General features: G+C 40.0%; 1 protein-coding gene across 2 annotated transcripts in view; it reads right to left on the bottom strand.

The window, feature by feature from the left end:
- The window catches only part of VCL (vinculin), a 51,247-nt gene extending 30,345 nt beyond the window's left edge, over positions 1-20,902 (bottom strand). For both annotated transcript variants that reach the window (XM_064716990.1, XM_064716988.1), the window contains exons 1-2: positions 20,456-20,902; positions 5,807-5,877 (exon numbers count right to left, since the gene is read on the bottom strand). In XM_064716990.1, the coding sequence (XP_064573060.1) occupies positions 5,807-5,877; positions 20,456-20,623 (239 nt within the window). In that variant the 5' untranslated portion in view covers positions 20,624-20,902. The remainder of the gene's footprint in view (positions 1-5,806; positions 5,878-20,455) is intronic.
- Positions 20,903-21,405: the final 503 nt, after the last annotated feature.

Below are 21,405 nucleotides of genomic sequence, written 5' to 3'. Positions count from 1 at the left end.
GATTTATTTTTAACTTGACCATCTGAAGCACCACAAGCAAACTCATCATTCTACACCTTTATAGTTTAAAAGGCAAGAGTAGTTATTGTATTTTTTCTAACAAAAAGTCACCAGCAACCACACAATCCAGTTTTTCAGAAGTCACACAACCTTCCCACATAGGGAAGGTTTGAAGTACCTCTTACAGAGCACATAGCACAGTGTCATTAAGGAGAGCTCCCAGCGCAGCAAAATACCTTACATTCTTCATGACAAGGGCAGGGAACAAAACACCCATTCTTTCAGGACTTCACAATCAAAGTAACTGTTAACTTTTATCAGCCTTGTATAGGCATTGTTATTCAAGTAGCAATTGCTATTAATAAATATTAAATGACAGCTACACATGAGGACAAAATAACATGAAAGACACTGTGCTCTGGTCATTGAAGCTGTAGTCGAGGTCTTCAGAATGTTAACACTCATAGAAAGAGCAATTTAAATAAGCACAAAATGCAGTGGTAAGGTACAATGTTCAAATGCAGCTTGCAATTCCAGACATAAAAGCAGAAAGAAGATTTTGCAAGATATTACAGTATGTAACTACAGTAACACAAAAGGTACTTAGAATAAGAAGATAAGCTCTGAAATTAGGTTCCATCAAATAATTTAATATAACAGTTTTAAAATATCAAAAATTGGAAGACTGAAAATGTTTTGATTTGGTTCTCTTGAATTACTTTGTGATGCCTTTGGAGAATAAAAAAATCAGACTTCCCTGTCACGTTAGCTACGCTACTCATGACTGCACTTTCCTCCACTGTCTCCCACTTCATTTAAGTGTAGTGTAATACATAAGGCTCTGTGCATGTGAATGCCATGTGCTCATTCAATAACAGGAGGTTCCAACAAACATAAAGCACTTTTACTACAGCAATGCTACCTCTTGTGACCACTTCTGCATGCTTGTCACATAGCCCATTTTCTACTGACCACATGGACAAAATAAGACACCCATTACAGGGGAACTCACTTTTGTCCTGAAAGTCAAGTTTTCAGCTTATAGCTCCCTAGAATAGATCACATTGGACCAGCTATATTATCATAACTAGCTCCTCTTGGGAGGCATCTGCTCAGTGTATCACATGGCAGAGGCTCCTAACTGAGCAAGAAAATGCCAAAGGATTTCAAGGCAGAAAGTGGAAATGGTCTGCTCATCACTATGCAATGCACTTAGTTGTGTTATCAAAGTCAACTGACTTCACTAAATTACATTTCCGTGCCTGCTTCTCACATTTGTTCTTTTCAACTCTGCCAAGAAAGGGATTAAACAAATCACCTATTCAGCAGCTCAGAGCTATAGGCTCAGAAATACTTAATTTCCCACAGTTTAATTTCATGGTTGTCTGTTTAATACTGATAATTATCTCAAGGCTGCCTTTCTCATTTGTTAAGAGAAGAATTAACATAAATGCATATTACGCTAGAAGCCACCATAATTAATGAAAATAGTGTTTCTAAAGATTTAAAGTTTTCTTTTACAGTTTTTAGGGTTGAACCTCTTAAAGGTAAATGTGAATTTCAATAGTATGATGCCTATTTTGTATGAATTTCCCAATGCACTTAAAATGCTTCAGGAGTGTAAGCTGTGTACAAGAAAATCATAGTGGTGCTTGAAAATCAGACACTTCATCCCCTGCAAAGTACACATGCTAGGGAGCAAAAGATTAGGATTTGTTTACTTCCATAAAAAAAACCCAACCAACCAAAACAACACAAATGACCACAGCCCCTAAAAATGCAATGAACCACTTGTTCTATCACAACAATCAACCATGTTCGGAAGTTTCAAATAGAAATTTATTACTATGGTGAAATTTCTAATCTCTGTATTATAATGCAACTTAAAAAACCCAACAACATATCTTAATAAAAAAGTGTTTGTTTTTGAGGTGTGATTACAATAAAGTTATCTTAACACCAGCCAAATTCTTGGTGGGGAAGACACTGGTCACAATATTTGTAGCCATACTACTTTGGGTAGCCAATCCACCTCATCACAGTAATGCATTCCTTACAGAACATGAGGGGGGAAAAGTAGCTTATGCTAAACTATCATTCTAGTTTTTAGGTTTCAGGATTGACCTCTGCTTTTCCCCGAGTTTGTTTTCCAGTTTAACCACTACAGTTTAGATTGCTTGCAGTTCTAGAAATATAAAGTAAAAAGCAAATCTTTTACATATAATTTGTTAATACAGATACCAGCAGTGCAGCTGCAGCTCAACTACCAAAATAACAATAACATAGAATAGCATTATTGCTTGATTTGTTAAATGGGCATCAAAGTTAAACAAATTTTTTTTCTCAGTGTAAACCAATAGTGTAACCCTATTCTTTGCCTAGAGACTGCAGTTCTTCACTTCTTTACAAGAGAAGCTTAACAAGTAATAGGAACACATTGCAAAACATCTGATGTAAATTATATGCATTACTTATACTCCCTGGTGATTAAGACAATTAAGATAAAGAACTCAGCATTTTTTAGCTCTAAGTGAACAGTTCCAATGTGGTTTATGTCAGTAGCAAGTGAAGGGATGCATGATAGCTTTTCAGCAGCCAGCAAGTTATTTTGCTGCTCAATCACACTCCTACTGAAAAGCTTTACGGACAGATTACCATAACATATTTTTATCATGAACCCTCGATGCCTGTATCAAGTCTTTCAAAATAATAAACACACCTCTCTATCATCCAGGACTGGTAATCCTTTTGAATAGAGGAAATACAGACAGGGAATGCAGTGCTAGCACATGTGTACTGCTTCTCACCCATCATCCATGCACCAGAACAAACTCTGCCAGAGCACTCCCTTAAAAAGGAATGCCACTTCCTCAACTAATACTTTAGAAACAAAAACTCCCTGTCAGGAAAACAAAACCAAAAAAGACTCATCTGTTTCAATTCTTGCATCTAAATTCTGTCCTTTACAGCAGTAAAAAATAAGGCTCCCTTTGTACCTCATCTGTGACTACCATCTGTCCCCATAACCAAGATACCCAGGACAATACACTCCCCATGTTAACAACAAACTGTTAATTTGTACCAATTCATTTTGATATAAACTCCAGATTAACAAAAACCCACAAGTGGAACATGTTATCATTGATAAAAACCATTGAGCATTGCTAACTCATGTTACTGCATCTAGGACAGTAAGTACTCTGTGGAGTGGGTCATTACTCTGACAGATACCTTTGGTTCCCATTTTACATTGTATCACAGCTCATGCAGTCATGAATTGCTGCAGACAAAGTTCTTGCACCCAGCACAAAGTGGCACTATTCAGCAGTACTTGTGTCACATTTCTACAGTAATTTAATTATTCAAGTCTTGCACAATTTGCTACATTTTGATCAAAGGCTTAATACAGTATAGCAATTTAAAAAATCTCTTTTCCTTAGTCATTTACTTGTCTAGGTGAAGAAGTTGGAAATTAAGTAAAAATTACACACATCCTAGAAAATGAGCACAATAAAAATTACACATTTGCATCAAGAAGCAAGGAAAAACCTTTGATCTCATTTCATGAAATAAACAGTCCCCTCAAAAACTCAAACCCCTGACAGCCAGAGAAGATCACACACCAGGCACACAGCATGATAAATACTGCAGTGGATTGTATCAAAGGCCCATTTAGCTCAGCATCCTGTCTCCAATAGTAGCTGCAAGTAAAAGCCTAAGGAAGGTTAAAAGCAGGATAAGCATTTATCATGCTTCCTCTAGGCACTCTCCCATCCTTCAACTATTTTCAGTTCTTGGGACTTCCTGCAGTTTGTATATTTGACCCACAATGGATCCCTCTAAGTCCTTAGCTATTACCCTCCAAACCCACATAAAGAGTTTTAAGAGTACACAACTAGCTGTACAAAGAATCTCTCCCTACTGTTGGCTTACAAACTGCTAGCTTAAAGCAATTCCCCCATCAAGTTCTGGACAGGAAAAACACAAGTTTTCACCTTCTCCATGCAACTCATCCTTCCTTAGACGTTGTCAGGGCCTCAATCCCCTCTGTCACTTTCCCAGTTTCAGTCTACTCAGCTTTGCATTATACAGAATTCATTCTATGCCTTTGTTCTCCAAGCCCTTCTATGAGCTTTTCCAGTCCTACAACCTTTTGAAACTTGTGTGACTACCAGGACATGCAGTATTCAAGCTGCAGAACAAAATGATATTGTGACATTTTTATCTCTCATTCTTTGATGATAAACCTAATGTTTTATTTAGTTTGACATCATGAACAGGTAAGGATGCTCTCACCAATCTTTACTCACTATTGGTAATGGTCAGTTCAATCATCCTATCTGCCATCATGCCTGTTGCTCTCCCAAGCATGCATAATTTCAGATATTTAGAAGTAATTTAATCCACACTTAACATCAAGTCACTTCAATTAATAAGGTACTGTAATTTCCCAGAGTCATCCATTAACCTCTCTGCCCTGCATAAGACTTGCACTTTTCACTAAGTACTTTTGCCTCCCAAGTCAGCCTGGTCTCCAAAACATTTATTAACATGGTGAAAAGCACAATCCCAACCAAGAGCTCCACAGTCTTACTGATTTTCTCCTGCCATTGTCAGGGTTAACCATATCATCTTTTCTTCCACTTTCAATTTCCTTTCTCATACAAAAATTTTTCTAACTACCCTGCAGCTACTTCACCTTCTTAAAAGCCTTCACCTGCCAAGTTTGGAAATCAGTGTATACTGTATTACCTGGACTACCCTTTCCCCTGTTGGCAATATTTCTAAGAATACCAATAGATTTATAAGGCAGAATTTCCCTCCACAGAAACACTGTCAATTCACCCAAAGCACACTATATATAGGTGAGCTCTCTCTGTTCTCTAATACAGAATTTCTGGTCATTTATTCCAAAGGTACACCAGACCTGTACATCTCCTGTTCCCCAGATTTCCCTAGAAAGTTTCTCAGGCTGTAGCATCACTTTGATAGATATACTGGTGGTCTCAAGTGACAGATTACTTCACCAATAATTCAGCCATTTCCTTCTTGAACTCATATGCTAATACCATTTGCAGCATTATTCTAATAATTCGTTTTGTCACCGTACCGTGCAATAAACTAAATCCTTATTCACTGCCTATCATAAGTTTTCTCCTTAGATATCACCTCCCTTCTCCCTTTTATTATTTTCCCAGTTGTCTCAATGCTTTCTTGTTTTGACTATCTGCCTGCTTGGTGTTTGGAAATAACAGTAAAATACTCAGAAATTCTGTATACACTGGACAATGCTAACAAAGAGGTTCCTATAGGTAGTAGAAGAAAGTTACTTCAATAGAGGTCTGGCAATAAGCAGCTTGGAAACTCCACAACAAGGTGTGATGGATCATTTTTAAGGCTCAAGGCAACAGAAGGAGAAAGTCAGTTGTCCTTTACACCAAGGCATGCAATTAAGAATGCCTGCAGTAAGTCACTGCTCTTCAAATGTCTTAGATCTCCAGGCAGTTATACTATCAGCTGCCTATACTGACAAATTCACGTTTTCCCATCAGCCAAATAAATAAAAAAAGATTGAGACACCACATTGTCTCTGACACTTTAGGCAAACCTACAGGAGCACACAGCTAAGTGCCATTGTTACCCTGATTAATTTTTGTAACTATTTTTAAAGGAAGAAATACCATATGTATGGACTTATATATACAGAATGTAACAAGACAAATCCCTGCTGCCAAAGAGGTTGTTCCTGACATTAGAACAGGTTTCCTGTACACACAACACAAGATTTAAAAAAAAATTAATTTACTTGATAAATGCTGGTGGCATATCCCTTTTCAAGATCTGGTCTTCTGTTGTCTGCACAGTCTCTTTTCCAACCTGCAGGAGAAAACAGGCATACTTAAAAATCAGAATTTCAATGTCAAGGCCAGATAAAAGCAAATAGTGACATAAATTAAAAAAAAGCACTTTGTACTAATGACAGCTCCTTTCACCAGGTTCCTGTTGCTGTATTTACTTTTGAGATCACTATATACTGTGGTTAACTTAATGCTTCAGAAATCATAAGTTGCTTCCTATCAACATCTCTCCTAAATTAGACGAGGACACACAAAGACACTTCTCCCCTTTCCTACTCTCCACAGAAACAATACTGTTTTTTTCCTGCACTTAGTTGTAAAAATTTAATCTCTGAAGGTTTCCCTCTGTCCTAATCTCCACAAGTTAGAAATCAAATTCAAAGATAAAAAAATTTACCCCCCTTTTGCTAGCAACTTAGTCTATTAGAAAAACTGTAGTTAATTACTGAGAATGCACCCCGCATCCACACCATCCTTTAGGCAAAAAACAATTATGCAGAAGCCAATAAAGAAAGAGAGTAAGATCTGGAGCTTTCTATACACTAGCTCTTGTGTTACACAATAGAAGTCTTTATAATTGGTAGCTGACTCTCTGAACTGTGAGATCACCAACTTGACAAAATATTTCCAGCTCCTTTGTTCGCTGTATTTTCCAGCTGAATAAGCTATTCAGAAAGGCATCACAAAGCAGAAGGTCTTTAAATCAGACACCACTTTGTGTTAAGAGCTGCCAGACCTGCTCAAGCTAGACAAGATAGCCCTGAAAATCCCTGATCAGCTGGTGCTTAAAGATTCACTGGCTTTGGACAGAAGATGCAGTGTGTCAGTATGCACAGCACTTGCCAATTCTAATGCTGTACAGCCTTCCAGAACCACTGTTTCCTTGCAAACTTTTGCTGCTTGCCAAAAACTGTCTCCCTGGTCTGCTCCTTTTCACAGGAACTTCACAGAAGTCCATTGGCCTGAGTATTTTATTTGCTTCAAAGTTACTGAGCCTAGCCTGCTTCTTTTTTTTTCTTTAACCTATTAGTACTACAATCACAATTAGTCACACAGATATTTAAAAGGAATGAAAGAGCAAAAAACGTTAAAGATCTTGAATTTTATGGTAGGTTTCTGTCTCGTGTTCACAGCAGGTTTACAAACAGTCATGCACTGTCCTGGTGCACAGCGCTGCAGTGTTGCTTTGACTACTGAACTTCATGGCAATGCCTCAGGAGCACGATTCTAAATGTATCTCATGGCCCACCTGAGAGTGTGCCTGCTTTGTTCTAATTATTTCCACTGCATTCAGGAAAAACATCCTTTATATTTCCCACAAGCTTGCATGGATAAGTGCATGATCATGATAACACAATAAATTGAGTAATTTTCAGTAACTCCAGATTACACGTTGTTAGACAAAAGAGTCTCACCAGGTGAAAATGAAGAGCAATTCTGTACTTACAAGAACCATGCCTTCAAGATTTATTTTCCTGCAGCTGTACCAACCTGCATACAGTTGAGTATATTGGAAAAAGTATAACTTTTAAGAATGCCAAAAAATAAAACAGTGGGGGGGGCACTTCAAGTTGACAGTCATTTTAGCAACTGTTATTATATATTGGCCAGGTATATTAGACCATACAAAAAACATTTAATCACTCACTCTAGAAAGGACAACTCTCTTCCATAAAAGGACAGATCTAGGTTCAGTACTCAAAGAAGCATACATCTGCCTATAAGTAGCTGATAATATCCACTTTATATGTCTACAGATGCATATGTATGGACTTTTTTACTATAGCTAGCAAAGTAGCTATTAAGCTATCTTTAATCTTCAAATAGAAGTAACATATAGGATAAGAGTCAACTCCTCTTCTGTTGTTTGGAGGTTTTCTGTGGAGATTTTTATCCTCAAAAAAACTGTCCTAAACTCCAGTGACATTTCTCTTCCATGTCCATCCATATCCTCAGCTCTGTATACCACAGAAGGCACACAAGATTTCAAGGAGCTTCAAAGTTGCATCAATTAAAAAGATCCACTACCTTTCTAGTAAAAAGGACTTTCAACCTTGTTTTAAGCACCAACATAGAATGTACTCCTGAACTTGTTTAAATAGAAAACCCTGTTTGCATAGCTGTTATTTAACCTTTCCATTTACTGCTCTTTGCAGTCGTTGCCAAGGTATAGAAGTGGCACGTAAAAAACAAATGTACTCCACATAACACTTCACAGGAAGTCTCAAAACATAAAGACATATTAATGAGTGAAAATATACATCCTCAAAAAAGTTCAGTGAGTTTGCCCTTCTAGCTTTGTGGTTAGGGGTTTTTGTTGCTTTGTTTCCTCCTTAGTTTTCACAAGATCCTGTTTCTTCAGATTGAACTTGACATGGCCTAAGCAAGTTTTGGACACATCACAGTGTAACACAAGGTTAACAAGTACCTTCTTCACAGTCCAATACCAAGAAAATGAGGATTATTTTCTCCCTTGAAAACGTAGTATCTATTGCTTATTTCAGACAGATAGCTTGTCCAGCCTCATGCTATTATAAAACAATCACCTGAAAAAGATTTTATTTCTAGCCAACAGTACACATGTAGAAAAAACAGGATGCTTGCTTGGGGTTTGGATATTCTTACCTCCTAAGATGATCCTAACTTACTGGGAAGTGACAGACTGATACAGAAGCTTCTGCTATTACACAGTGTTGGAGAGGCACTTACTCATGGTTCCAAAGAAACTGCCCTGACTAACACACTAAAATAACAATTTCAACACTGCACATTACAGAGTAAGGGGAGCTCTCAAGCAAAGCTGACCAAGACAGTTTCCTAGTTACAACTTCTACCCTATTTCCAAACTCTTTGGAGATTACAGACAAATCAGATGAATAAAGAGTGAGCTACCTTCCCCCTTGCTCCCTACTCAAAAAGCAGGGAATAAGAAGCAGACAAGTCAAGAAATTTTAAGGAAATGGGACACACAAAAGTCAGAGGGCATATATATGGCCACAGAAAACTGTCTAGGAATGTAGCTATAAGCAGGAGGAAGAGATTGAGATTTCCTGTTCCTGCTTTTAACCTTGTTCATCAGTCTCCTGCAAGTCTTATTTGCCACTGATTAGTATAAAACCAGCATGCTTTAGGCTTTCTCATGTGGAGAATTTTCTTCATGGAAAAGAAAGAAAAGGTTTTCTGGCCAAGTTTGTTCCTTCTAAGCAGTTTTGCAGTTTTTTGTCATATTTGCTTCAGCTGCAGGAAAAGTAAGACAAGCTCCCTTGCCTACCTTCTTAGCCTTTTAGATAAAACAAACAACAGCTGCTCAGTGAGAAGGAGAAATAACTTCATCTTCTGTAATTCTATGAGAGTTTGTTCAAACAGACAAGCACCCAGTAATATCCAGCCCTTTTCACCTGTACAGTTTGAAAGTAAAAACTGCACATATCACATCAAATAAACCACAAAAATAATTAAGATGGGAGTCCAAAGTTTATTGTTTAAGGGTCATTTTATTTATTTTTTAAACAGAGATTCCTCTGAATGCCTCTGTTGACAATACTAGTTTGACAATTTGCCAAATGCTGGAAGAGACATTTTCCTCACAGCTTATATGATTTCCTCTGTTAAAAAGGAAGATGACCTTAGAAGAATTAGTTCTTGCAATGTTCCAGAAGCTTGATTTAAAACATCTGTCATTTTAGAAAGGAGCCTTAAAATATTCCTTCACCATCACCCAGTGACCACAGAACAGCCCTGGCTGTTACCCCCATGGCTCCCCCAGGAAATCAGCCACAGTATGAGTTCTGCTTGACAAACCCAAGTGCCACACAAAGGGATCTAAGTCTGTATGCTGTAAAAGCAACTTTACCAGAGGACAACTCAATAAAAATCCACTCCCTGGTTTATGCATTAGTCCATGTCTTGCTTTCAGGATGGACTGTGACAATAGCAGGAGCATTAAATCTCAAATCAAAAATTTTTTATTCACCAGTTCAGTCCTATCAAGTTCCCTGCAACTTCTTCACAAATTTCTTTAGATGTCTATCCTGAAAAAATAAAATTAAGTATTTACTTTAATTCTACAGTGACAGCAATCCCTACATTGCACAGCCACATCCGTAATCCATCTCAAAATTGAGCACATTTAATACAACTGAAAAAGTGAGTCTTCCGCTACAACTATTTTTTTTACACAAACTTTTTTTTCCTTCAAAGGCTCTCAGAAGCCTTTAAAAAAGCAAATTTCCCATCTCTTCATCATTCCACTCATCTTGCTTTGAATTATAAATAGGATTGATATGTCAATTGCAATCAGTGAATTTACCACTGCTTTAAGAAGCTTTAGAGTTTTCTACTTCTCTGTAGGTGAACAGGCCTATATAATTAGAGATGGAAAGCAGTCCAAAGAAATGTGCAGCTAAATTCTCCTCCTGCCTTTAGTTTACACCAAATGAAACAGTGCACATACCCCAGCAGTGAGGCAGTCCCAAGTCTGGCCTGAAGCCAGGCCCAGTGCTAGAGACTGGTGAATCAGAGCCTATCCCCTGTCCTTTCAGCCAGCATGGAAGCTGTGTCCTGATCCTGCTTTTCTCATGACTGCCCTGCACACTGCATTCCACCCATAGCAGGGTACAATTCCAAAGTCATCTGGCAAGCAAATTAGAACACACCAGCCATCTGGTCCCCAGCAGCAGCAAACTGACCTACCTGTCTGCACTGATGGTTAAGAAAAATGTAACTGGCTTAAGGCTAAGGAAATACTGCTGTACACTTAAAATACAGAACTATGAAACAAGAAGCATATGGAAAACAGAGAGCAACCTCCTCTGGATACCAAAAAACTTCTTCATGTTGCTAGTACCTACTAACTCTGTTACCTGTACAGAGCTGAGGCCCGGATGGTTTGGCAAATTACAGGATTAACTTCACAGAAGTAAACACATATTGATTATGTGATATTTTTAACAGAACTATTCTAATTTGGAAATTAGTTTTTCATGAAAAGAAGAGTTTCTTTTTCCAAACCAATACTTCAAATTAAAATTACTTTAGGACATTATAACTCTACTTCAGTCAAATAATTAATGTTAAGTAATCTCTAACCCTTGGGCATTTACAAAACTCACCAGGAAAAATAAGATACAGCAACTGTAGTCTAGAAATGAGATGAGCTGCTAACAGCTACCTTTACAAGAAAATCTAAAGACAACACCACATACCAAACAGCACTGCAGACTCCAAAAGCTCTTCCAGTTCATTTCCATGTACTCACACCTGTGATAAAGAATTTCAGAGCACCTCTTTACACAAATCCTGCTGCATGTGTATACACATATTAGGACTGTACTAAAAGAAAACATTATTTTGGAGGTAAGCTTTCTCATTATTCAAATGGTTTTCTGAAAAACAAGAAACCAAACACCATGATTCTGTTGGTATATTTACACCAGCTTTGACAATGTGCTAATATCTGCATGTTGCAGAGGATTTGGTGGATGAGGAACTCCATCATGCCCCAGAAACTCAGATGTATCCTGTCCTCCCAGCACTTCAAGTGTTAAGTCAAGTAAAAGCATCCAGAAAGTTTACTAATCTTAAAGCTTTTTGGCCCTGTTGGCAAGAGTAATAGTAAGAAGTGTCATCATAGGAAGTGTGTAGATCATATCAAAGGGAAGGCAGATATGGCTCCAGATACAGCAGGGCTGCCTATAAGAAACTGTGCTTCTGATACAGATAAATATGGTACTGCAGCATCTCTAAGCCAACCCAAGTTATAGCTACACACAGATAATAACTGAGTCCACCCAGTCTGGTTTTTCCTTCATCAGAAGGATAAACTAACTTATTACTGTTCACAGATCACAACACAAGTTAGTATTCCATTTACCCACATGCTGGCACAGATATTCAAGAAGCTAAAAAAAAAAGCAAAGACAAAATGTATTTTCCATTATTAAGTAACTTTCAAATGTAGAACAGTAGTGCAGTTTCTTTCTCTACTGTTCTGCATCTGAAAATTACTGATGTAGTAACTGACTGTATCAGCTACAAGGCAGATATCCAACAGAAGTGCCTCAATTTCCCTTTGCCATGTAATTAACTACAAAATCTCTTGTTGCCTTTTATAACCCATTTTACTTTTTGAAAACACTGCTGATTTGACAGGTATTGCTACCTAAATGAGGCATTTAAAAATGTCACAACTGAAAATGTAGGATGGCTACCAGGCCCTGAATTTCAGGATCTTCCAGTTGTTATGCTTGTACTGACTTCTGAAAACCAGACTATTCAACACTGATTTTCCCTCTTGCACAGAAAGAGTGGCACCACTTCCCTTATCAGCTCTGTCCTAGAGGATCAGTGGTTCCAGAGAACAGATTTTTTTTTTTCTCTCTAAGTTCATGGCAGGAAAACAGAATAAGAAAAAAACACTCATCTAGAATTCCTTTATTGATAAAGAAATATTTTTCACTATGTCTTTAATATATTGAAAATATCTTCACGTGCTCACTAATATACAACTCAAGCAACAGAAATTCACAGCATTAAATCTTTTGGCATAAGCTCTGCAACAGCAAATGTATCTTGACCAGCAAGATACATGCTACACAGAGTTCTATAGCAATTACCCACCTTCTGTAGCACACTGGACAATTTGTCTTTTCTAAGTCTCACTTTACTTGTCTAACAGCTATTTCTAGTGGACACTAAGTTCATGGTGTAAATTATCGTTCCCATTTTAAATGAAATCTTCTAATTGGCTACAGTATTTAGTTACATTAAAGAGAAAATAAGAAATGTCATGCTATTATGGGTTTTTTTTACTCAGAGAAAAACTAAAATTTACTGAGGTTCCTGTTCACCATGCTTTGACTTTCTTGAGGAAAAGGGAGCATTTTACAGGTGTGGCAAAGACTCAAAGACCACTTCACTTGCTACAGTTAAGCCACTGGTTTGGCAATTACTAGGCCTTCACAAACCATTTTTTGTCATTGTATCAGAGCAAGCTAAATAAATAATGACCTTTTTGCTACTACTGCGTAGTTCCAGAGAAACCTCATTTATTTGTTTTTGTTATTCAGCACAACTATTGTGCTGCAAAAGCTGCAAAGACAGCTATGCTCGTGAAAGTGATTATTACTGTAGTTCCAACACTAGTCAGTTTAATTTGTTAGCTCACCTAAAAACCTGTAAGGGTTATGCAGTAATTTGAGAAAGCAATACTTGGAGGAAAACTTCTTATAAAGTGTAAAACCAGAAGCTTTTGAAGACTTCACTGAAGGGCAAACAGACACCTGTACACACACTCGGAGGCTGAAATGTGAAGCACCTTTTGTGATTTATCTTGACCAAAGTTACAAAAACCCCTATCATTTTAATAACAAACAGGCACACCAAAACAAGTTAAACTTCAGTAACTTCCATCTGGGTGCTTGATGCAGCAATCTTTTTCTAGTGATAACTCTTTAGATAAATATTCAGTGCATCACACAGCTCAGAATTAAAAACCTCCTCTAATCAAGTACACGAGTGTCTGTTAGCAACTTACAAGGTTTTTCACTCAGTTATGTATTACTACACCCCATTTTGCACTGAAGAGCTTAACCATTCCTTGCCCATGAACAGACAGGTATCATACACATTTCTACCTCCATTTGTTCTAACTGTAAGCTTGTGGTCACCAGGAACCAAATCCACAAATCCACCCAAAATGCTCACAGCTCACAACATCTGTGACTCACATGTACTATCAGTCTAGTCAAAGTCAGTTTCTGCTCCTTCTGGCAAGTATTCGTACAGGTGAACAAAACAAAACCTGCATAAAAGAAGGAAGCTTTATTAATGCTTCCCTCCTCTAAAACAGCTGCAATGTGCAGCCTCTTGAAAACTCAGGAAAAGTCTGGAAGCCAGAAGAAGCAGCAACGCAGCTGAAATAAGTTCTAGATGACAGATTTAACAGCTCCTCTGCTTGACAGGAAGAGTCAGACTTCTGACATGAAGAGCTGATACCTGGCAAATAGATGAAAGTTGAGAATGGGCAAGAAGTTGATATTTGATATGGACTTTACTGGCTCAGCCTTTAATAAGCTTCCATTTTGATGCACCCATTCAAAAAGGAAGGCTGAGAACATTCATTAGTTTCCCATCACACAATGACTTAACCAAGGTGACCAGAGTGCCTCTCATCTGTTCAGGGGTGAGAACACATGACCATTTCTCACACTGCTACTGTAGCACTTCTGTGACTATACTCATTTATGAAATTAATGGCCATGGCTCTTTTCTTGCATGCTTTTCAGCATTTAAGGAGGGGCAGGCTTGTGTCTAGCTCTTTCTAAGGTTCAGCTACTAAAATGAAGTTCAAACTGAATACCATTGTATTTTATTATTCCCACAAACACATGTTAAACATTGAGCAATGAGACCAGAACAGCTGCAACATACCCAAACATTTTAAGCTGCATACACAAAGATATCTGAACATAAAGCTTGTCAAGTTCACCAAAGCAGTGCTTTCTCAGCTCTGCTATTCACCATTTTATTTATGCACCATATGTACCTTAGGTCAAAGATTAAGCATGATACTTGCTGAAATGAAACTTTCTTAAGCCATCCCAAAAATTCAGTTTAGTATGAAAACTGCTTGCCTGTACTTTTCCTCTCACAGACTGTAAGCTCTAATTATCTTTTACTGGTAGATATAGAGTGAGGAGATGAAGGCAGGAAGGCTCTGCTGTTAGAAACAGAAGAATTGATTGGGAATGCCAATGACAGATGGAGTGACCATTAGATGGTAGAATTAAGAATCCTGAAAGGAAAAAGATAGACAAATCAGAGCTTGAGCTTCAGAACCAACTTTAGCCTCTTCAGGGACCTAACTGGAGAAATCCCATAGAACACAGTCCTAGAAAGAGAAATTCTGGAGAGCTGGTTCATCCTGATGAGCAGGAAGACAAGTCCAAGTGGCAGGAGGCCTGCCTGAATGAGCAGAGCTCCTGCTGGAGGAGCAGAGACCTCAGCTGAGCACACAGGGATGGAGTCCAGCCCAAAGTGTATCTAGAGTTGAACCTAGTGAGGGGCATGAAAAACAAAAAATGCTTGTGTAAACACAGCAGCAAAATAAGGACTAGGTAAAATATGGGCCCACTGTGGGATAGGTGTGGATATCTGACCACAACACAAAAAATTATGTACTCAAAAATTTACTTACCTCTGTCTTTTCTGAGAACATCTGCCTTCAGCAACCTCAGGTCCCTAAAATAATCTGAGTTTGGCACAAGGAAAATTTACATTTGCTATTCTGTGGGTGTAATCATTGTTCAAAACGCAATGCAACATTATTACAATAGGTCTCTTCATAAGTATCCTAGGCCAACCCCAACAGAAACAGCTCATTTCTCCATTCTTCACTGGAGAAACCCAACATGAACCATCAATTTCCTACCCTACCTATGAAGTCAGAATACTAGGAAACTGTTCCAACACTTGTTTTTTCAGTGAGACAAAGTTGTTGATGAAATGTAACCCTAAGAGTCAACAAGCTGACAGTTTCAGAAACTCTGGAATGGCTTTGATAATGAAGAGGTTTTTGGTTTTTTGCTTTTGTCGCCCTTCATTAGCCACTATTGTTACCCATTGTTCATTATTCATGTTGTAAATAGCTCTCCTGAAGCATCAGAACAACACTGACTTCTGAATAGGAGATATGTTACAAAGTGAGTTGTTCAATATATTTTGACACAAATGTTTAGTTCTAGGCTCAGGATATGGACAAGTACAAGCCATACCTCAGTACACTTTAATTATTAGGCAAAGAAAGCCAAGGAAAGGTTTGTGCCCTCTCTTGATTCTCTAGTCAGTAATTCATATCCCCACAGAAACACTAGGGCCTGATTTACTCCAGGGACAAACCAGAGCCACTCCAAGCACTGTGCATGCAGGGTCATGCCCCCATTCTTCCCCCTCCCAGCTCAGTTTTGAGCTGCTGGGATGCTCAGCTCGTGTTTGGAAGAAATCCTTACAGGTGAAATATGTGTAACTGAAAAGAAGATCCAGTCTTCATCTGATCACTTCATCTGCCCATGCAGCAAGTCATCTTGTACCCACAAAGCATCTTCAGAAATGAAGGCAGCTGCAATATTCATTCATCTGGTTCTATTTCCAGATGGTTCAACATAAGTTGTTACTCTAGACTCCAAGTACAGGAGAATATTAAAGAGTTAATTCTCTCTCACCTCCTGTCCTGAAAGTTAAGGAAGAAATTATACATCTAAATATTACAATTAGCATAGTGGATAATATTTACAACTATACAGTTACCAAAAAAGACACTTCACTGTTCAAATTCAATAATAACAGTACTGCCATGGCTGTGTTTAAAGATAAATGTCAGGAAGGCTATTAGTTTGCAAAAATTAAGAACTGTGGCTGCAGTGAAGTTCTGTATCAAGAACTTCTTCTCAGCATTTGAATGAGCAAGTGATAGAATATAATTAGTGCCACTAAAGGAAAAAATATTATATTGCAATACTTACAAATTACTCTGTGTTCTGAAGGTACATATTTCTAACCCATGTTTTGTTTGGTTAATTTTTTATTAACCTCTAAAAGGAATTCCACACCTACAGTCGAATATCACTATGTGGAGAAAAGTAGCTTCTTGTTTCAAAGTACAAAGCAAACCTACATCACTCTCTAAAGTTACAAGACATCAGGAAGAATAAATGGCTAAAAAACACTAGTCCTTAACATGGGTTTAACTCTTCCCACACTGGTGTATTTGACTTATGCAGAAAAATGCATTTAGTAAGTTTTTAAAAGCAGAAGTGGTATTCACCAGATTCTTGGCATATGGAACTTTTTAATCCAACTGCCACTTAAAAGACTATCCATTCCACAATAATAGTCTCAGTTTTTATGGCCAAAAAAGCAAGCTGCATATGAGGACACATTTAACAATCTCTATGTACATTTAAAGGAAGAGAGAACAAAAGATTGCTTTTAAAGCTGATGGAGGAAACTGGAATAAATTAAGTATCCAAACACAATAATAGAACAAAGAAATTATTCCATTCAAATCAGAAACTAATTAATCACTTACGTAAAGATGATTCCTAACAGATAAAAGCAAGAAAGAAGTTTATGATGTGCTTTTGTTATTACAAAGTTGCTTTGTCTGATTAATCACTCTTCTCCCAGCTCCTCCCATACACACACCCTGATGGGGTTTATCCACTTTCTCAGAGCATATGGCCACAGTTCCCAGAATGGTAAATGATCCCTGAAGAAATTGCTGTGCACTGAAAAAAGATGTTCTAATTTAACAAAAAAGGGAAATTATTATTATTTGTAAAACACTAATCTGTTTTCTACTACTACTCACAGGTAAGACCTAGAAAGGTGTAGTGAAAAGACATTCTCTCATAAGATCTTCAAGCTTATTCTAGTGTTCATTCACTTGTCACTAATTCTGACCTCTGTAGAGTTCAGATTATCTGCTCTTTTGACCATTTCTTTCAGCTTCAAAACATAACATAATAAACTGGAAATAGGGAGGCACAGATCTATACATATCCCATGAAAAGTTACAAACATCAAGGAAAAATGTAAAAACCACAACCTCCTTGAGAGTCATCTATTGTGCTTTCATCAAAATGCTTCAAAACAATTTGAGAATTATTGTGCAAAAGATTCCCAAAATAATCAAGATACAAAATAATCAGTAGAATCAAACTGTCGCATATTGGAAAGAGTACCAAGTCTTGCTTTGGTATTTTACTACAGCAATGACTAACTTGTAAAAGATTTAGTTATTTCATTAACTTCAACAATGACTTGGACCACCTCTTCTCCAGAATCACTTTACAATTAGGTTCTGACAAGGCAGTATCTCTAGGATAGGTCCACTTGAGTGTGCAAACTTTACATTAAAAAAGGTATGTAATTTAAGATGGCTTCAGGCAAACCTTGAAACACAGCAGAACCATTAATGACAGGAAATACAGAAATGCATGCCCAAGGAAGAGTTCTCTTATAAAGGTCTCCAGTCAGGGTATTTAGGAGGAGGACCCTTTTGACTCATCTAATAGTCCTAATGTAAGAGTTTTATATCTATCAACCTCTATTCTTGAGTGGTGTATTGTGCTAGCTCCATCTCAGGAATGTTCAAGTTATTGCACACAGGTCCTTCCTTACAGCCATACAGTCATACTGTGAGGGGAAATGCACTAGGAAATCTCTTCTAGGCCTTCAGCACAGTACATCTTCAAGGCCTTCAAGCACTGCTACCAGCAATTACACACAGACATGATAGTTAGATCAATTAAATATTGCATTTTCCAAACTGCAGAATCCTTACTATAGGCTGGGTAGCTGGAGAGTAATGCTGCTGTATATGAAAATTTATCACTAAGAAACTCCCTGCTCCTCAGTACTTTTCTTTATGTGCTTTGTGATACTCACACTACGCTGAGAACCCTGAGCAGACAGCAAGCAACAACAAGCCAGCACCACATTACTCTCTTGGTTGCACTGACAACTCCATCTTTGCTGTCACCTAGGAAGCCACCAGAAGGCTCGTAATTCGAGAACCTGTCTGCACAAATTCTGCTCCTGTGAGACTGCTGTTTCATAAATCACCTTTACACTTCAGAGCAATGCACTGAAAACAGAGCTTCAGATAGGAATGAGAACATTAATTCTGCACTTTTCCTAATATAGACAAAGCTGTATTTTAGCAGATCAGGGCATCTTCATGGTAACTACCACCTCAGATTACCCCACTTTTATTGGCTCTTGGTAAATAAACACAGAAAAAATAATTCAACAATCATTCCTTTTATCAAACCAGCAGACAAGAAGAAAAAAACAGAGGCTTCCAAAACAGTCCAAAATGAAAGAAGATCTAGCATTAGCAAGCTTCAGAAGGAAACTAAATCTGTTTCTGTATTTCTCTAATAAATGAAATTTTATCAGATCAAGTTTCTTCTGAGAGAAAGGTGGGGTGAAGAAAAATAGTCACACAACCCAGTGTTACAGGGTTAGCTCAGAGAGGCAAAGCATTATTCCAACATCCTTCCTTTCAAGGAAAACTATTTCATACACACAGGCTTCGCACCCTTACAGCCAAAACACCTATTACATCAGTGAACTGCTGCAGAACAACTGCTTTTCATAAAGAGATGAGTGGCTGCTATAGTCAGCAAGAAGCACAAGTATTCTAGACAGTCTGTAATATTTATAGTCATGGCGACCAAGAGACCTAGTTACACTGTAGTAAACTGCAAAACCTCCAAGTGGCAAGTTATTCTAGCAGCAGCCAGCAGTACAGGCCAAAACATGATTAACACATCACATACATTAGTCATCCTGACAGCTTCTTATGCCCACAAGTCTCATGATTTCAGTGCACTCAAACATTGGTTAACAGTGACACAGTATTTTAACTTGCATAGCTATTCATTTTAAGGCAAAGAGGCAGCAAGAGGTACCTTTCCATTTATTCATTTACTGGGAAGAGGTTTTTTTTGCTAGGAATGACTTCGGAATTTAACAGGATTCAAAATGAGCAAGGAACATGTATTCAGTATTTGTAAACAAGTTTAACAGAGGTGCAAGGTAAGCGTTACCAGGTAATTCTTAACGCAGTAGAAGAGTAGGCAATGCCACAGTGCTTTCTATATCAAAGAAAGTATTTCTGCTTTGCAACAGTTCGTTATTCTTTTGTTTATTATAAAAGTGCTAATAGGACTGAAACATTTCAAATGTATTAGTCACTTGCACTTCTCACACTGCAGAGTCCATACTGCAAATACTCAGATCTTAGAGACAAGCTATGCATAACCGCTTTCAACAAGTCGAAAGAATAGGCCAAATTTCCGTCACCTTTAGCTCACCACAAGCAAACAGTAACTCACACTCGAGGCTAAGTAACAAGAACAATTCACAGCTCCAGACTTTGCCTGGAAGCCACAGGTCTGTCCCGCCTCAACTTCTGCACTGATAAGGAAGGGCCAGCCCTCACCGATTTAAAAATGAAACCCAAATGCCTGGGAGGTCGGTGCTTTATTATTGGTTGGGTTTGGGATTTTTTGGATAGGCTCACGCCAAGTAAGTATTTTGCCTTTTATAGCGCATACACTTAAAATAGGAGTTTCCTAGGCAGCAAAGAACCACGCAGCGTATCAGAGCCATCTGTGAAGCGTTTCGGGGCGGGTATGAAAGCAGCAACTACCGCGCTTTACTGCACTTTAATGGGATGCCGCTCCTCAGGTGGGCAAAGGCTTCTCTTCTCTCCGACACGGCGAGCAACTCGCTCTTGGGACAACTCACTGCTCCGCTGCACGGCTCTCACGGCTCCTCCGCCGGCCGGAGCGGGAACAAACGACGGCGGCTTCCAGGCGGGAGCCGCAGAGGTCCAGCCAGCCTTCCAACTTAACCCTTTCCTGGGCCCCAGCACCGCGCCCAGCCGCTCCTCACCGGGCGGGGGCCGGGACACCTGTCCGCGACAGCCCGGGCCGGGCGGGCGCCGCCGCACTCCCAAGTTGGCCGCGGCGGCCAAAGTCGCTCCCAGGAGAAGGCGCGGAGGAGGCGGGCCAGCCGCCGCTACTCACCCGCACCAGGTTGCTGACAGCGGCCTGCACGGCCGACACGGGGGCGGTGAGGTCCGGGATGGCCTTGCCGTCCACTTCCCCCTCCTCGTGCATGATGACCAGGTGGGAGATCTGCTGGGCCACCGGCTCCAGGATGCTCTCGATGGTGCGCGTGTGGAAGACGGGCATGGCGGCGGCGGGGCGGGGGGGCCGGGGCCCGAACTCGGCACAAACTCCTGGCAAACTCTGTCCCTGCGGGCTGGCGCCCCACAGAGAAAGCCGCGGCCTCCGCGCGAAGAGGAAAAGGAGGAAGAATAGAAAACCAAACGCCCACTCCGAGCCCCCCTCGCCCCGAAGCGGAGTGCGGCACACGGAGAAGCGGCTGCCGGCTCAGGCTCGCGGAGGCGGGACTCGAACTCGCTGCCCTCCTGCCACCCCCTGGCAGCGCCCACCCCACACTGGCACCGCTCCTCGCTCAGGCGGCGGCTTTTCAAGCACCACAACCCGCCCCGCCCGCGGCTCCCGCCCCCGGCCGCCTTGCCCAATGGCCGAGCCGGGCCGCCGCTCCCAGTGGCGCAACGCCGCGTCCATCAACATTCCAGAGCCTCCTTCCCCTCCACCCCCCGCCTTTCCCGCACCACCCGCCTTCCCAACCAAGCTTGGTTGCGCGGGCGCTAGTTTCCCAGCGTCGAGATGACGTCAGACATTCTGGTGTCCATATAAGGAGACGATTAATGCCAGAGTGCCGGGATCGCGGGGGGCCAGGGCGGTGGGATTCCTGCGCCACGCCCGCCGCCGGAGCGAGTTCGCTGCGTTGAGCTGAGGCGGAGCGTGACCGCCTGGCCGGGCGCGTGGGGCTGGGCGCCGCTAGGACGGGAGTGGCCGAAGGGAGGTAGCGCTCCTGGCCGGACCCGCTGTCCCCAGGCTGCCTGGGGCGCGCCGCTTCGTGAGGGGTGTGCGTTCTCACCGCA

Source organism: Zonotrichia leucophrys, chromosome 6 (assembly GCF_028769735.1).
Source record: "Zonotrichia leucophrys gambelii isolate GWCS_2022_RI chromosome 6, RI_Zleu_2.0, whole genome shotgun sequence".
Taxonomy (NCBI): domain Eukaryota; kingdom Metazoa; phylum Chordata; class Aves; order Passeriformes; family Passerellidae; genus Zonotrichia; species Zonotrichia leucophrys.
Note: the sequence above shows the minus strand (reverse complement) of the source record. Positions and strands in the feature narration are given on the sequence as shown.